Source organism: Branchiostoma lanceolatum, chromosome 18, assembly GCF_035083965.1.
Source record: "Branchiostoma lanceolatum isolate klBraLanc5 chromosome 18, klBraLanc5.hap2, whole genome shotgun sequence".
In the NCBI taxonomy this organism is placed as follows: Eukaryota; Metazoa; Chordata; class Leptocardii; order Amphioxiformes; family Branchiostomatidae; genus Branchiostoma; species Branchiostoma lanceolatum.
In genome coordinates this window covers 15,972,521-15,992,015 of record NC_089739.1, presented here as the reverse complement: position 1 = coordinate 15,992,015, position 19,495 = coordinate 15,972,521, and the positions used below count along the sequence as shown (strand labels likewise).

The following is a 19,495-nucleotide window of genomic DNA, read 5'->3' as shown; positions in this document are numbered from 1 at the left end:
GCCATGAAGAAGACATTAAATTAACATGATTATGATCTTCTATTAAAGTTATTCTATTGATGACTTATTGATAAACATTCTCTCTGTCACACTTTTTGTTGTTCTGTTTGTAACATTGATTTGGTGATTACAGGCTTATTTTTATCTTCACAGCCTAATTTGTAAATACTTTTTTCTTTGTTCTTTCAGACTGACTTGATAAATTCCTGACTTTGTTCAAAGAGGTTTGTGTTCCATTTTACTGTATGTTGTACTGTCTTTTTTTCCTTGTGTTTTTATAAAGAAAATAGACTGAATCCAAGTGACTGTATGTTTATTTTTAATGGGTTAAGTAATTTCGTATTTACCAAATGATGATTGCACCCCAATAAATTTTAGTTCTCATTTTTGTATGACTTTAGCAGTCATATTATGTTTTTATCCTCCTCTAGTTATTTCCTTCTTTATGTGATAATATGGAAATTTTTTTGATTATCTCTGTCTATCCATCACCTTGATGCCATATGTACATGTACGTGTAGACAGTATGTGTAGATACTCACTGACTGACTGACTCAAACTTGATGGTGTAGTAGTCTATACACTACTAGTAATTTCCTAGGTTTGAAGGTTATTGACAATACAACTCTTGCTTTGACACATGACTGTTGAAACATGCCTTTACATGTAGTTTTGTGTGCTACATCATCAGAAGGCCTGTTCATTTTCCTTTACAATTCCATGACTTTGTAATGACCATGCATTTGTGGGATGAGCAACACAACTTAGTATCCTTGATACCCTTAGTTCATGGTAAGACCGAACCTTAATATCATAAGGTTCTGAAATACCTTTACTCTCATCTCCCAAATAAACATACCCCCCCGGAATAAACATACCTCCGGACAAATCTTCAAAATCTAATAAATGTACCCCCCGGAATAAACATACCCCCTGGAAAATGACCAAATTGACACATGAACTGTGTCCATGCTAGTGATGCTACTAGTACTAATCTGTTCTCGGGAAAGGAGATGATAAGCAGGTAGGTTCGTTTATGCCTGATTTACTTATTGAGATTTACCACATTTGTGGAAAGATTGACATAACAGGTGACTATCACGTTTTCAAGATGTCAACCCTGACTAGACTGTAAGGTTTGATACACTCACACTGGAAAGGACCCATACTCTTTGTTACACTTAAATGTATAGTATGCAAAATTTTTGGAAAAATTGGGCATAGGTTCCCCGCTATGACCCCTAACCAAGACAGATATTTTATTGATCTTATTTTGCATATTAAGTACACTATCAGTGCCCTGAGCAGGGTACAGTAAAGATTGAAACAACACCAACCACCGTCGCCATGGCAATGTCTTTTTATCATTGCCAGTCTTGTTGTAGGGACTTGCTGCAGCAGTCTTATGCTAATAACACATGCTGTTCATTAGAGAGTTGTGTAACACATTTTATTCTTCTACATACTGTAAATGCAGAAATGTTTGCATTGGTTTTCACAGTGAACTCTATACCGTGAACTTAAAACCACTTCGAAAAGCCATTCCATTGACTGTAGCGCTACTATTGTTTCAAACCCGAAGTCAAAACCACTGCAGACTCTCCATTTTCTCCCTACTGCAAAATTAAATCCCCGCAAACATTTCTGCATTTACAGTACTGCCCTGAGGAGATTGACAGAGATAGCACCCTGGGGAGTACGTCACGTGGCATAGTCCGGATATTAACATATCGGCTTGTGCTACATCCAGCGTTCTGCAACTAAACTGAAGCAACAACATGCACACTTCATTCCTAGTCAGAATCTAATTGTGTTAGAATGTAATGTCGTCTATGGCACAGCTAACAATGTACTGTTATGACAAGTCATTGACCTTAAGCCTATAAGTAAGTACAGTAGTACTAAGAGTTTATTGTTTGACACTTTATTTGTGACTCATCTGTAATCATCTGTGCTGCTCATCCCACAAATATATGGTAATTATTAATTGAACACCATTGTCAAGACAAACACTTCAACTGATTAATAAAAAGCTAATAGTAAAGTTTGATTGGTGATATGATTGAACAAAACCAAGTTTTCAACCCTTGTGGGTGATACCTTTCATCTCTGTATTCATTACTGAACAGATATTGATGCATGGAAACAACATGAAGAGTTTACATGACCAGATCCACCCAGAGATTCTCCCATCTGAGTTTGGTGGACAAAAGCCACCATACAACGTCCAGAGGTGGGGACGGCTGCTACTGGGGGAAGACTTTGAGCTGGAAATACCTCCAGATGATACTTGTCATCCCAGTGACCACCATTCCGCAAGAAAAGACATGATGAAAAGGTGAAAGTCAGATTCAACCATCTATTAATTTCATATGGCTCACATTCACACTGACACTACTTAGACTAACTATGATCCTTTTTCCTGGTGCTGAATGACATCCACACTGACACAGTTCTCCCTTTCCTTGGTGCTGAATGACATTCACACTGACACAGTTCTCCCTTCCCCTGGTGCTGAATGACATTCACACTGACACAGTTCTCCCTTTCCTTGGTGCTGAATGACATTCACACTGACACAGTTCTCCCTTTCCATGGTGCTGAATGACATTCACACTGACACAGTTCTCCCTTTCCTTGGTGCTGAATGATATTCACACTGACACAGATCTCCCTTTCCATGGTGCTGAATGACATTCACACAGACACAGTTCTCCCTTTCCTTGGTGCTGAATGATATTCACACTGACACAGTTCTCCCTTTCCATGGTGCTGAATGACATTCACACAGACACAGTTCTCCCTTTCCTTGGTGCTGAATGACATTCACACTGACACAGTTCTCCCTTTCCATGGTGCTGAATGACATTCACACAGACACAGTTCTCCCTTTCCTTGGTGCTGAATGATATTCACACTGACACAGTTCTCCCTTTCCATGGTGCTGAATGACATTCACACAGACACAGTTCTCCCTTTCCTTGGTGCTGAATGACATTCACACTGACACAGTTCTCCCTTCCCCTGGTGCTGAATGACATTCACACTGACACAGTTCTCCCTTTCCTTGGTGCTGAATGACATTCACACTGACACAGTTCTCCCTTTCCATGGTGCTGAATGACATTCACACTGACACAGTTCTCCCTTTCCTTGGTGCTGAATGATATTCACACTGACACAGTTCTCCCTTTCCTTGGTGCTGAATGACATTCACACAGACACAGTTCTCCCTTTCCATGGTGCTGAATGACATTCACACAGACACAGTTCTCCCTTTCCTTGGTGCTGAATGATATTCACACTGACACAGTGTCCTTTTCCTGGAACTGAATGACATTCACACTGACACAGTTCTCCCTTTCCTTGGTGCTGAATGACATTCACACTGACACAGTTCTCCCTTTCCTTGGTGCTGAATGATATTCACACTGACACAGTGTCAGCGTGCGAAATACCCGTCTGCACTCTGCAAATTGCAGAAAGATTTTCAAGATTGCAGAAGAAAAATCAAACAACCTGCAATTTTGCAGAATAAAAAAGAAGCAGGCTCAGGATGCAATGGTTCTCAATTTAGCCAAGGAGGTTATAAAATTGATTTAGCTAGCAGCGCTGAAGATAAACAGAAGCCAGCACCGAGGAAACCTGACGGCACTTCCGTGTATGCCGACTGCCTCTGAGGTTCGAGTATTTTTGGGGATTTCCGACACTTTCCGTGATAACTTCGGGGACGAATCATGTGAGAAAATTTCAAATTCGTGCATTTCTGCCTAACCTCGCTAATCTCCGTGGCCACGATCTCGGGGTCGTCAAAAGTCGGGAAAACAATTTCCGGATGTTTCTAGTGTAAACATGTTGCAGCATTAGCTTGTGATTCCTTCAGAGCCTGAACTCGGGGCATGGGCGACAGCAGTAACGAAATGGTGGCCACTACAATGGTGGTCCTTCAAGCACAGATGGCAGCGATGAAGTTGAGAACTACTTGGATAATTCTAGAGCACCGCCTTGTGAGCAAGGAGAAGGCAGAACATTTTCTCCTGTGCCGAGAAAGTGGGGAGGGGGGCGCCCACGTGAAAAACAATAACATTGCCGGGCCGTCGAGCGTCTGCCCGACTGTCTGAAGTCGGAGTCCGATGTTTACAACCGAAATCGATATTTCAGATTGATTTAAAAAAGTTACACAGAGGCCAAGGTTTGCGTGAGGTTTTTTTATTCTGAATTTTTCTCTTTTTTTTCTCAATTTTTTCAAATCTTTTCATTTATTTTCGTGGGCCATGGCTGTGATTTTTGTCACAGGTCGTGCAATCTCATTACGCATCAGAACACGTATTCCTTGCAAGGATATAATGTCCCCTTCCTCCTTATCAGGCAGGTTGTTAATTTGTTTTAGATTTCAATACACATACATGTACTTAAATTATTTATCTATTTATTTATTTATTTCACTTCTCCAAAACTGGAAGGCATGGCGGAACAGGTGTACCCCCGCAGAGGTCACCTTTTCAAGGCCGCCATGCCGAAACATACAAACTGTACACAATATCAAAACATAATAATACAATATAAATGACCAATATAAATGAATCGACATGGTATTCAACTTAAGTTAACTTAACAAGATATACAATACAAAGATAGAAATAAATTAAAGAAACAGCACAAGATACAATAATGAGGTAGTATTACAAATTAGCGGGGCCTATTAGCAACGCAAGTTGAGCAACTGCACGCTAGTGACCAAGTACAGGGTTCTTCTAAGTTGAATGATTGGCAGAACCTGCTTCTCATGAAAGAAACGAGTTTCCTCTTGAAGGTAGCCACATCAGCAGCGCTTGAAGCACTTGCTCCTAGCCCTCTGGTTACAACATCAAGTCTGTTCCAAATCGAGATAAAGCGAGGTGTGAATGAGGACGCAAATGTTGATGTTTTTACTCTATGTGGAACTAACATGTATGCTCTAAGACTACGGGGCGTTCTTGTAGGAAAGTTAGCTAGCCTGGCTACATCCGAGTCAAACACCTTTGCATGGGACTTAACAAATGTTATAACATCGGATACATCCCTTCTGTAAGACAGAGGCAGCAAGCCTAGGCTAGACAGTCTTGACTTGTAGTCGAGGTGACCTGCGGAAGGCCCAAGAATGAATTTCGATGCCCTCCGCTGGACACCCTCAAGAAGGGCTGTGAGCTTACGTGACGTAGGGCTCCAAACTGGTGAGCAATATTCCAGTACACTTCTGACAATGGAAAGGTACAACGCTTTCCGAATGTCAGAGTTGGAACTGAAGCCTACGGTACGCTTTAGAAAACCAAGCAATGAATTTGCTTTAGCTACTGTACTGACAATGTGGTTGTCCCACTTAAGGTCCGATTTTGCTGTGACACCGAGGTCAGACATGTCAGACATTATAAACAAATATTTAATTTGATTGATATTGAATAAATCCGCTCTTGCTGTTGCAATTTTCATTTGAATATTTTTCTCACACATGTATGTTATTCCTCTTTCAAATTTTGCTAGAATCAAAGATAGAGTGAGAGAATAAAGAATTACAACAATGTTGCAATGCTAGATATAATGTAAATATAAATAGGCATTATCAAGTTGAGAAGGTTGTAGCATGGTGGCTTGTGTATTTGCAGAAAATATTTTCAAATTGCAGAACAAAATTTTGACATTCTGCAATATTGCAGAACACTGAAAAAAAGTATTTCTACCACTGAGTGTCCTTTTCCAGGAGCTGAATGACATCCACACTGACAATTTTCCTGGTGCTGAATGATATTCGCACTGACACAGTTGTCCTTTCCCTGGTACTGAATGACATTCACACGGACGCAATTCTCCTGTTCTTTCGTGCTGAATGTTCTCCCTTTCCCTGGTGCTGAATGACATTCACACTGACACAGTGTCCTTTCCTCGGTGCTGAATGACATTCACACTGACACAGTTGTCCTTTCTCTGGTGCTTAATGACATTCACACTGACACAGTTCTCCCATTCTTTTGTGCTGAATGACAATCACACAGACACAGCTCTCCCTTTCCCTGGTGCTGAATGACATTCACATTGACACAGTTCTCCCTTTCCCTGGTGCTGAATGACATTCACACTGACACAGTGTCCTTTCCTTGTTGCTGAATGACATTCACACTGACACAGTTCTCCCTTTCCCTGGTGCTGAATGACATTCACACTGACACAGTTCTCCCTTTCCATGGTGCTGAATGACATTCACACAGACACAGTTCTCCCTTTCCTTGGTGCTGACTGACATTCACACTGACACAGTTCTCCCTTTCCATGGTGCTGAATGACATTCACACTGACACAGTTTCCTTTCCTTGGTGCTGACTGACATTCACACTGTGACACAGTGTCCTCTCCTTGTTGCTGAATGACATTCACACTAACACAGTTCTCCCTTTTCATGGTGCTGAATGACATTCACACTGACACAGTGTCCTTTCCTTGGTGCTGAATGACATTCACACTGACACAGTTTCCTTTCCTTGGTGCTGACTGACATTCACACTGTGACACAGTGTCCTTTCCTTGTTGCTGAATGACATTCACACTAACACAGTTCTCCCTTTTCATGGTGCTGAATGACATTCACACTGACACAGTGTCCTTTCCTTGGTGCTGAATGACATTCACACTGACACAGTTCTCCCTTTCCATGGTGCTGAATGACATTCACACTGACACAGTTTCCTTTCCCTGGTGCTGAATGACATTCACACTGACACAGTGTCCTTTCCTTGGTGCTGAATGACATTCACACTAACACAGTTCTCCCTTTTCATGGTGCTGAATGACATTCACACTGACACAGTGTCCTTTCCTTGGTGCTGAATGGCATTCACACTGACACAGTTCTCCCTTTCCATGGTGCTGAATGACATTAACACTGACACAGTTTACCCTTTCCATGGTGCTGAATGACATTAACGCTGACACAGTTTACCATTTCCATGGTGCTGAATGACATTCACACTGACACAGTGTCCTTTCCTTGGTGCTGAATGACATTCACACTGACACAGTTCTCCCTTTCCATGGTGCTGAATGACATTCACACTAACACAGTTCTCCCTTTTCATGGTGCTGAATGACATTCACACTGACACAGTGTCCTTTTCTTGGTGCTGAATGACATTCACACTGACACAGTTTACCCTTTCCATGGTGCTGAATGACATTCACACTGACACAGTGTCCTTTCCTTGGTGCTGAATGACATTCACACTGACACAGTTCTCCCTTTCCATGGTGCTGAATGACATTCACACTGACACAGTGTCCTTTCCTTGGTGCTGAATGACATTCACACTAGCACAGTTCTCCCTTTCCCTGGTGCTGAATGACATTCACACTGACACAGTGTCATTTCCTTGGTGCTGAATGACATTCACACTGACACAGTTCTCCCTTTTCATGGTGCTGAATGACATTCACACTGACACAGTGTCCTTTCCTTGGTGCTGAATGACATTCACACTAGCACAGTTCTCCCTTTCCCTGGTGCTGAATGACATTCACACTGACACAGTGTCATTTCCTTGGTGCTGAATGACATTCACACTGACACAGTTCTCCCTTTACATGTTGCTGAATGACATTCACACTGACACAGTTTCCTTTCCTTGGTGCTGAATGACATTCACACTAACACAGTTCTCCCTTTTCATGGTGCTGAATGACATTCACACTGACACAGTGTCCTTTCCTTGGTGCTGAATGACATTCACACTTACACAGTTCTCCCTTTCCATGGTGCTGAATGACATTCACACTGACACAGTTTCCTTTCCTTGGTGCTGAATGACATTCACACTGGCACAGTGTCCTTTCCTTGGTGCTGAATGACATTCACACTGACACAGTGTCCTTTCCTTGGTGCTGAATGACATTCACACTGACACAGTTCTCCCTTCCCTTCGTGCTGAATGACATTCACACTGACACAGTGTCCTTTCCTTGGTGCTGAATGACATTCACACTGACACAGTTCTCCCTTTCCATGGTGCTGAATGACATTCACACTGACACAGTGTCCTTTCCTTGGTGCTGAATGACATTCACACTGACACAGTTCTCCCTTTCCATGGTGCTGAATGACATTTACACTGACACAGTGTCCTTTCCCTGGTGCTGAATGACATTCACACTGGCACAGTTCTCCCTTTGCATGGTGCTGAATGACATTCACACTAGTGGAATAGCAGGTAACATTCAAGCCAAAAATACATTTATTTGCATATATTTTACTGGTTCGCCTTCCTTTTCTTATTTGCTACTCGGGAACTTCCCACTTCCCAGGTAGTAGCTCTCATGTGTCATGGCAGTTACATGTATATCATTGTCATCTCCTCCAAGGAGCAAAGAGCATATTCTCCCTATCACATTATGTACATCATGTACAGGAAATGCATATCTAAAGAACATGTTTTCAGTTGAATGACAGTAATTCGTCTCAAAAGGAATTCCCAATGAATGCAGAATACATGTGGAATTTACAGGTGCTGGAGAAGACTTACTTATGTCATTGGTACCTTCTATACTAGTGTGCTCTGTGTAATCTTGTTTAGAACATGCTGCTGTAGATGATGTTTGCATATGTCAGTCCAATTGTAAAAATGTGTGTGAATAAGTCTTTTTTCTTTGTGTCTCCCCCAGATCCCAGTCAGCATACCTTCCTGAGGAGTTGGGCATAAAAGAAGAGAAAATCTTCTCTATTGATTAGGAACTCATCTGTCAACACATCTTCTACAGACAGCAAATTTTAGCTCTATTTGTGTAAGATGGTGTAAAGATCAGAAGACATACCAGAGTATGTTGGTTTATAATCATAACGGGGGGCGCCCTAACATCGCACGCGCCCTAACATCGCACGGATTTTTTACTGACCTTATTTTGCATAAGTACGCTGTGTTTGTGACCACTGACTATGCTGATAAGGAAGGTAAATAAATGAAGTTCATGCACATAGCTGTCATTTGCATTCAAAACATCAAAACATATTTGTACATTATTCATTTCTTGTTTTGTCGAAAAAAGTATTTTGACAATAATGCTGGTAGCGCTGAGTAGACTGAGTAGAGGGTCACTGCGTAGCTAGATGTTCCGGCGCCTAAATATACGACCTGTGCCAAGCTGATACACAACTATCATTCACGTAAGAAATATAACGTCATAAAACACTAAAAATTTGGGTCTTTAAGTGTTTGTTGAGTAGAAAACCGACCAAAGAAAAACAACGTAAACATTGCTGTCGTCTGGCGACGTTGTTTTCCCGCCTTTTTTCCTCGCGGTGTTGGTGGCGGGGCGATTTAACGCACAGCGAGGTCCAGAATTTTGTTTCGCTCTAACATGTGATTGGTACCGTCTATGAAAAGGAAACTGAACACAGAGATGGCGAAGACATTAGGCAATAATTAGACGAAGTATTGTTGACGTAAGCGGTGTCGTTTTTTCGTAATCATTTTGTCAGTCGGGCCGCATGCAATATGTACGTCGGGCCACGCACACAGTGCGGAGTAGCCTATTTCCCGTGAAAACATGAGCTGGGATGCGCTAGATATAGCCCTTCTCACATGACGTGAGAAGTGAACACACAGTCAAAATTTTCCGGTCAAACGATAACTAGAATATAGTAGACTGCAAGCCTCATTTAAATTTTCCGTCACCAACTTCCGAAGAGAGCAATATTATAAAAGCGTGCCAAGTTAGGCACACTATCAAGTGTAGCACTAAATCAGAACGTACTTTCGCGAAAACGTCTCACAGCGTTTGCCGCTTGTAACTTGGAGCGTGAAGGGCTCATGAACAGTCTGAATACATTTGTTATCCAAGTACATTTGTATGTTCTCTAGATGAATGTTTTAAAAATTCATTCATCAAAACCTGACCACTCTCTGGCAACCATCGATGGAGCGCTGTGAGTTCGAGCGCATAAAAAAAACATGCGATGTTAGGGCATCCCCCGTTATACATATATAGATGAGGAAATGTTGGACCTAGCAAGACATCTATGGCCTTTGGAGACAGCATTGACCACTGGGATATTGAATGCCAAGAACAATATCTGTCCAATCTCATGTTTTGTCATATCTGTTATCCAACAAAATTATAGGTCCATGATTTTCATAATTGCTATGGATACTTGATATACCAGGGAACACTCAACATAAAAAATTCTGAAACATTCTGATGAATTATACATCTGTTATTATGTTTTTCAATTTCATAGTTGTGAAGAGCTTATCTATCACCCTTTACAAGGATACCATATCGGTCATCATCCTGCATTCAAAGGCCGAACACCAAAGCTAGAGCCACCTATGCGAGTGTGTCAGAAAACACAGTGTCTGATGTTGACAGGGAAATTTCAGCACACCCACAAAATCAGTCATGGTACTCATTGTACAAAAGCTTGCTCATATGAGTTCCGAGATGTTCTTCTATCCCTTATTTTTACACCTGAGGTACATGTGTACTTTTTGTATTCAATTTACATGTCTATACATGTGGCAATGTAAAAAAAAGGGGTTTGTTGTCATCATTCTCTCTCTGCTATGCACTCACTCTTACCCAAGAAAAGCCAAATGTATATCTGAGGAAAGCATGGCTTTTGATAGAGGAGTGTTGGAAAGAAGAGATAATGATTTCATAGAAGTTATGCTAATAAGAGACTTCTTAACATATCTATAATGAGCAACATCGCAAAGTCATATGCATTAGTAAATGATAGATATTTCATATTTGTGACATGCAGGTTGTGCAGAGTCCATGCCAAGAGGGTTTTAAGATTTGTGATAAGTTTGAACTTTTTTTAACAAAAGGATATTTCAGTCTAAATAGTACTAAATTGTTCAAACAATTTGATTAAAGTTTGAACATGTTCTTTTTTATTTATCTAGATATGTTGGAAACATTTGAAAGATCTCTTTGTTTAAAATAATGTCTAACATCTGTTTGACGTTATGATATTTCTACAGTGTTCCAATATTTTGCAAAAATTGTTGTCATTTCCCAAATTTTCAGATTTGGGTTATTGCTAAGAAGCTTCTGTATATTTTTAGATTTCACGGCTGGACACTGGTGTCTCTTTTGTGCTGGACCGTCTATGTATGAAGGCCAGGCATGGTACCCAATACTTGACAGGGATGTGTGAATAGCTTTCTTCCCATTGCCCAATCACCCAATTTACAAAATGTTAGACCATTTTCCAACTTGTTGATGGTTAGAACAAATGGTGAATTTATGTTCCAGCATGTTAGAAACTAATATGAATAATGTAATCAATGTTAGAAATGATTCAAACAAGTTTGGACACTAGAAATATTTAGAATATCAAAATTGCTCTAAACGGTTACTTATTTTTTACAAATGTTTCGAAAATGTTAGAACGAAAGACAACAAACACCCAGACAGTGACGTGAAACTGACTTTAAAAACAAGCATTTCAAGTCATATATCGTGCAAATTAGCTAACTTCCATAGTTTGCTAATAATGTGATGCGACAAAATTATGTGGCAAAGGTATGGGAATGTGGAACTCTATAGTTTTGTAAATCTCTCATTGTTTGATTCTATACCACAACAAAGATAATAAGAAAGCTCGTATCTGTTGGTAGAAACTAACGTTATATCATATAGTTCTTGAACCTTTGATCCATCACAAAAGAAATTCACTCATCATCACAACGGTCTTCATCTGCTATCAGAATACAAGATTTTGTTTTGCACCATTTTTTCAACTTCTGCTGCATTTTGCATTGAAATGTGTTTAGACTATATGACGTATTACCCTCTGGCGTTTGGATCAGCCGTCCTGTGATCCTACCCGCGGGCGGGCTTGTACCTGGGGTGACTGGGAATACACCGTGTAGTATTCTAAGGCCCAGTTTGCACATGCATTTCCAAGCACACTTGGAGCACACTCAACCCAAGTCCGACTCAATTGCGGTCTTTAGGCCATACCAACATAATTTTATGGATGACATCCTCTGGGGTCCCCAAAACTAATGCGAGAGGGCGAAAAAAAAAAAGATGATAAACCGGAGGACTACATAGCTGGTATTGCAAATTAAACCACAGAACACCGTGTAACAAACAAACAAGTCTTTATTTGTTAAAATTAGCTCATATCAAAGTGCTTTTAACATGGATGATGCCTGGTTTAAAGACCCATATGTAATATTTGGCCGTTCAAAAAAAATGTGTTCGGCTTTGTAAGCAACACCACGCCATCAGTCAGAGCAAAACATCAAACTCTGTAGGCAACCCAGCCAGAGATAATATCATTCAGTTTAATACAGATATGTACAATGGTAGTATTGTCATATCATGAACAAAATTTCGGAGGTGATTTTTTTTTTTTTTTTTGAGAACGGACGAAAATCAATGCGCGCGCGGATGTCATCCATAAAATTAAAATGGTTTGGCCTTACACACGGGGCCACGATGTGACTTGGAACGCCCAGCCGCGCCCGCGGTGTGACGACCGCAGTATTGTCTTGCTTTCAACCATGACCAACTGGCACCAACGAGTGCAGAAAAATATGAAATAGATACCGAAAACCAAGGAGTAACAAACAAATTTCAAAATTTGCGCCCGGTGCGCGCCTCCCCTGAGCATAGCATAACTCGCCGTATGTAACGTTAGACTCGGAGTCAACGCGACTTCAGTCTGACTTGCAAAACACCCCCCCCCCCCCCCCCGCGCCACTGGACGACTTGAGCATGGTCTCGACCAGACTTGAGTATCCTAGATTTCTGTTTACACATCCAAAACTCGACTCCGCTGAGTCGGTGCTTGGAAAATACATGTGTAAACCGGGCCTGTATGATAGTCTTTTATTTCAGGCAGCCTTAGAGTAAGCCAGAACAGATAGTGTTTTACTAGGGTACCGATCTCGAAGTCTTCCAAGACCAAGGATTCTCCAGCTACATGTAACTCTATTCAGGATCCATCAATCAATCTGAACAGGGTTTTAGAATAAGTTGCTTTTTCATTCCGGAACATTAATTTTTAGTGAGTGGAAGTTCCAGGGGGGGGGGGGGGGGGTCATGTTAGTTTACATGTGTAATCCATCCAAGGTGTGCAAACAAGGTCTCCTTTCTACATGTTCTGTAGCGTTTTTTTACTCATATTAGAAGATAAAAGGGACTTATGATTTAGGCAATCTAGGACTCCGTAACCCAAGTCATGTTAAGGTCATGTTGATTTGATTATATGGATGACATCCTCTCGGAACCCCAAACTGATGCGAGCGCGCGAATGAAAAACGTTTGGCAACCAAAAAATTGCCTTCATTATGAAATCTAAGAGATCAGGAAGGTTGGACGAATGACTAAAACGCACTGAGTACAGTCTACCGAATAGTAAACTCTTCTCTTTCTTCTGAAACCCCTTTAAGTGGTGGGCAGACCAAACATAAAGTAGCAATGAACATACGATGATAGTTGACCCTTACCAAACGATATACGTGGTAGTTTGGTTGGTTGTTCAAATCCCGATGGTTTTACATGAATAGCCGTTCAACAAATTTGACAAACATGCAATCTTACGATTTAGTTACCGCAAGACCAAATATTCAATATAATTATAAGCATTACTACATTGTACAAGTAGGTATGAAATCGATCAAGCCGCATTAGAATTTGGTATTGGTGACTCATGAATTTAACAAAATCACATACATTTCTTGTATTTACATATATTATGTTAATTAGCTGCAGTTACACCTGTTATGATGGGAGAATGCAGTATTTCGCATATGGAGATTTCAGTGTTTAAGGACCACAAACTGAAGCTGAGAAAATTATAGTAGGATGCACTTCAGAATCACGACAAACGAATATGTTTAAGTGGAGGGTACACTCTAAAAATTAACTGAAAATACACAAAAAATGGTGTTCTTAGCATTCGGCGCTTATGCCATTTTAGCGTGTATAACAAATGTAAAAATGGGTTAGAATTAAAATCTGGCTATGTGGGTTCGCTTCCACCTTGCGATTTTTTTCTTCTTAAACATCCATTTGATATAAAGTTAACTAATCCTGCTCAGGATTTCAAGAAATCTTTGATATTTTTGCAACATTTTCAGGGGGTATTATGGGAATTTTTTCCTTGACCTCTCAGTTACGGGGGCTGGACTACAGTTATCAGCTTGAAAAAGTGCTTCACCACCCGTGAGCATGGACGTTTTTAGCATTCAGCCATGAGACTTGACGATTCTGACATTGATCCTGTCAACAGTGCAAATTTTTCCACTGTTGACAGTATCATCCTGTCAATAGCCTGAGGGAGCTTGTTATTGGGCACTGATCACCCGCCAAATGCCAGCTTCGGAAGCATTCGTTTTCTTTCACATCTTGTTTGACTTTTGAATTTTCTCTGGCATAATATGACATTACTATCCGTTTCCCGATTATTATTTTTTTTAAATTCATGGTATAGATTGGCCATTTTGCAGCTGCTTTGCACGATTTACAGTATCGCCATTTTTTTAGGGAAACGGACGAAAATTGATGCGCACGCGGATGTCATCCATGTGATCAAATCGACATGGCCTGATTTCTACTGCTGTGGTGTCTCGACTACAACTTTGAAGCATGTATGAAGCCCAGTTGTTCAGGGATAAGAACATAATAAGCATGTTTAAGGTTTCAAGTAAAGTTTGATGTGTAATGAATGTGTTGTGTCTTAGTGTCTTAGTTAGAATTAGTTGTCATTTTAGCTTAGTTATTTTGTTTAGAAGATAAGACTTTCTGGTAGGCGACGGTAATTATCTTTTTCCAGCAAAAGAACCTGGTCCCGATATGTTGAAAATCGGAAGTCAGCGCTACCAGAAAAACGCCGGTGCCAGCCAGAAAGCCAGCAAAGTAGGCTAATAAGAGTGTTGTTTTTTCCTGTAATTGTAATTGGGTTAATTGTAATCAATTGGTTAAGTTCTAGTACTATTTTAGTACACACCGTACACTTTGCATTTCTCCGTTTTGTCAACAGTTGCTATCATATAAACAGTTGAAACAGGTGTAGTTTCTCCCTCCCCACCATCAAACTGGCATGAAATGGATGTTCCCTCTCCCCACATCCTCACTCTGACGAGAAATTGATGTTCCCTCTCCCCACATCCTCACTCTGACGTGAAATGGATTCCCCTCTCCCCTCAACCTGACCTTTAAAAATGCATGGTCCCATCCTCTAAAGTCTCTGTGAAATGGATGGCCCCCTTCCCGGACCTTAACCTCATGTAAAATGGATGGTCCCTCCCTTCCCGGACCCTTAACCCACGTGAAATGGATGGTCCCTTTACATTCCCAGAACCTCAAACCCCATGTAAAATGGATGCTGCCTCCTTTCTCTGATCCTTCATCATAAATGAAATGGCTGGCACCTCTCTACACAGACCCAAGGTGAAATTAACGGTCCCTCCCTTCCCAAACCCATGACCTCTTGAGAAATATATGGTTCTCTTCCCAGGCCCTTAACCCAATGTGATATGAATGGTGCCTCTTTTCCCAGGCCCTTGACCCCTTGTGAAATGGATGGTCCCTCTCGACACAGTCAGTTAACCCAATGTGAAAGAGGCGGTTACCCCATTCTAAATGGAAACCATGTGAAATGAACGGCCCCTTTCTCCCATCCTCTAGTTTATGTGAAACGAATGGCCACTCTCTTCCCAGACCCTCAACATCATATGAGATGAATGACCAACCTCCTGAAAAATGAATGGTCCCTCTCTCCTAGCCTGAATTCAATCAAGCCTCCTGTGACCGCTCGCCGTCCTGTAATCGGCTCCCAACGCGGGGAGGGGAGAGAAACCCCCGGACAGCTGGAGTTTGCGTTATACAGACTACCTTTCTCCCATCCCCTAGATTTTGCGTGAAACGGTGTATGGCATAAAAGGATGGCCTTTAATTTACAAGCCACATAATGCGTCGGCGCGGCGTAACGGTTAGAGCGTTGGACTCAGAGTCAGAACCAATTAGGTCCCGGGTTCGAACCCGCCATGCCCCGACGGCTGTGCCCTTGGGAAAGGCACTTTACACGACCATCCCTGACGATGGAGTGACGACCATCGATCCACTTTGGCCAATCTGTAAAATGTGTGCCAAAAAACACACTTCGGATTTGGCGTCAAAAAATAATGCGCAAAATTCGGCATGTTTGCGTACGATAAAACTCATAGAAACCTTTCGACAAAAACGACTTATGTGTCAGAAAAAGAATCACCATGTGAATGATTAAGCAAATTATAAAGAACATTCTAGTGCTAAAGTTTTTCTGATCATCAAAACTTTGCAAACCTGCAACATTGACAAGAGTTCGGAGACCGCATACCCCCATGAAATATTCTGTTTATGCAAATGCTTCGCTTCGTATTAAACGTAAGTAGATACTTCAGATGATATGTAATCATGGTGAATAGGAATAGCCTCCATATGTACTTATGGACCTTCATATGTACTTACATTGCCCATACGGGTACAGGTCTTTTCTCTTACACTTACGTCAGTGGGTTGTAAAAAAAGCGCCGAAATTTCCCTGCTAGTGTCCAACATTCAGATCAGCGCCAAGCCCGTTTGCGGTGGTGACATCAGCGTCGTGAATGGAACGGTGTGCGGAGGAATGTGTTGTTCACAGATGAGAGTAGATTACACTGTTGGATGAAGGCGTGGAGGCAGCTGTTGCACTGATAGAGTGACAGCGTTTGGTAGAGGCAACCTCACTGATGGGGCGAGATAGAGGGACACCATTCTCTGTCCAGCCACACACATGTAACGCAGCGCTACCAATTATCGTCCAATGTATTCAAAACATCATTTATTTTGAAACAGAGCCAAATGTTGAACCCATGCAAAGAAATATCAGCCCTTCTAAAAAGGACCATGCATGTTCTATAACCTTTTCTCCGAATGTTTAACGCCGTGTAAGCATGTATGATGAAGAACATTGCTCGGTTTACCCATTATCGTCCGCTTCCTTATAGCGCTCAACTTGAAGAACATAGATCATAACAAAATGCACATAACTTGTTAAAGTAGTCTGCAGACAAATGATAGTCAAGTCACATAAGGTGTATAGGGCGGTGCCCATCTCCATTTCATAGCCCTAGGCCTGGGCCACACTGTGGTGCAATCACTGCAGTGGGGTGCTAGTCCACTGGCAGTGGAGTGTGTTTAACTTCCATACTGTTTCAGAAGTATGTACCATCTTTATAAAGTCTTTGGTATGACTAAATGCTCCCCTTGTCCAAGTAATTGAACCAGATGTGGCTAGTAACAGAAGCGAAGACCACTAAACCACAGGGACACCCCTGCCAAAGCGGGACATTCAGCATCAAATTTAGGGGGCCCAACCCTGCCCCACGTGCACATTCTCTTGACATCAAAAGCTATCTCAGTATCTGCCAACCAAACGTCAAGACCATATCATGTCCGGGACAAGAGATACGTTGAAAAACTGCTACTAGTATGTTAGAATGTTCTCATAAGTATGCAAATGCCCCCCTATTATGCATAATTTGTATTTCATCTTGTACATCTAAGCTACCTACATACAAAAATCATGAAAATTCATCATTCCTTTCTTGAGTTATTTATTGTCTTTGGAAAATTTTGACAAAAAAGCCCCTACAATTCCAGAACTAGGCGCTAGTGGGCCCAACCTTATGTCACTTCTTTCCGAGCACGCGAGCTATCTAACGTTACAATCAAGGAGGTTTTATATGCTACAACCCAAACATCGTGTCCAGAACACGATGTAGCAAAACCAGGCTTTCTGTTGTAGAACCTAGGGAAGCCGCTAGGGGCCCCAAATGTAATCATTCCCAGTTTTTGTCACACCCTACCATCATACGAAATATGAAACCAATCCATCTAGCCGTTCTAGTGTTGTTCAACAACTGACATGGAAGGTTAACGTTAAATTTTGTAATGTTTCTAACTTCTGTAAAGTTTCTAACTTCCGAGTAGAATTGAAAAACTTGCTGGGATGCCCATAATCGCCAGGTTTCTCCGATACCTCATTTACTACTAGTACTACCGTCACATACAAAATTTCATAACAAACAAGAGTTCTACGACCTCATACCTTCGCCAAATGATTTTGACCTTTATGACTGACGTATTAGGAGTGTTTTTCATCAATCATCAATCATACCAGTTGATCCTCTTCACCCAAATAACATAAGTTGTCCAAACCTCCTTGTTATGACTATGAGCTTAACAAAGAAGGTTATGCTAACATTTATCATCAATTATGCAAAGAAGCTCCCTCCTTATTAGCATAATTTGATTCAATGGTGTTCACATTCACACAACTTCCTAATGCCACAAGTATGAAATTGCCGTCATTTACTAGTATGGAATTATAGTAGTTTCTCATTAATTATGCTAATTAGGCCCACATTTGCATATTTCCTATCTATCAACATTCCTCTCTTCCTTAGTTACAAATGTCACATATTTGAATAGTCATATCATGGAACACAGCAGATTTTTAAAATTGCCTCATTAATTATGCGAGTTAGAATTTGATTTGCATAATTATCATCCAATCATACAAAGCATCACGTAAGCTATCTACATACCAAAAATCATGACCATCCATCAAGACCATCTCGAGTTATAGTTTTTCTCATTAATTATGTCAATGAGGTTCTCATTTGCAAAGCTGCTATCTATTAATATTTCCCTCTTCCACAGTTACATATGTCACATGTTTGAGAGTCCTATCATGGAAATTGATGGATGTATAAACTTTCCTCATTAATTATGCAAATTAGATACTGATTTGCATAATAAGTATCTAATCATGTACATCAGCACTCAAGCTATGTACTTACAAAAATTTATGACCATCCACCAAGCCCTTCTTGAGTAATTCCCTTTCAAAGTCTGAAGCAAAACCTGCCCCTGCTATAGCCAACCCATAGGTCTGCTTGGAGACTACCTTACCAATGCTTACAGCTGGCTGACAGCCAATTTGTCCGAGTAACTGACGTTTCCTGCCTTCAACATGACCCCTCAGGACCCCTACCCTTATCCATGACGCCTTGAAACAACACAGCCAACACGTACACATACTTCAGCATACAATATAACACATTTTTACACTTTTCTCGTTAATTATGCAAAACACTTCGCCCAAAATCTAATCATCTTGAGATTTCCCACATACACACCGACACACCAACTACGACAACAAACCATCCTAGCCTGGTCCCAGTCTCTAGGGTCGGCTTAGTGGTGTTTTACCGGGCCAGTCAGTTTCTGATGGCCTTTCTACCTCTGGCTGCCATCCTACTTCCGCTACACCCCACTTCCGCTGCGTTCCTACTTTTCCGCCGCCCGTCGGTGCCGAACTAATTAATCCAAGGCCGTAAACAACACCCCGGGCGGGCTAAGCTGTCAGGGCGGGTGAGGGTCACTCACAGTGCCGTAGAGATATCGGGGAGGCACCGAGGGTATGGATTCC

At 41.3% G+C, this 19,495-nt stretch overlaps 1 protein-coding gene across 2 annotated transcripts in view; it reads left to right on the top strand.

The window, feature by feature from the left end:
* Positions 1-11,706, top strand: part of LOC136423833 (clavesin-2-like) — a 30,045-nt gene extending 18,339 nt beyond the window's left edge. The window contains exons 6-7 of one of the 2 annotated variants that reach the window (XM_066412181.1): positions 2,130-2,338; positions 8,683-11,706. In XM_066412181.1, the coding sequence (XP_066268278.1) occupies positions 2,130-2,338; positions 8,683-8,749 (276 nt within the window). In that variant the 3' untranslated portion in view covers positions 8,750-11,706. Of the gene's footprint in view, positions 1-189; positions 225-2,129; positions 2,339-8,682 lie in introns of those variants that run through there. The other variant, XM_066412182.1, reaches the window with a different exon arrangement.
* The last annotated feature ends 7,789 nt before the right edge of the window (positions 11,707-19,495 follow it).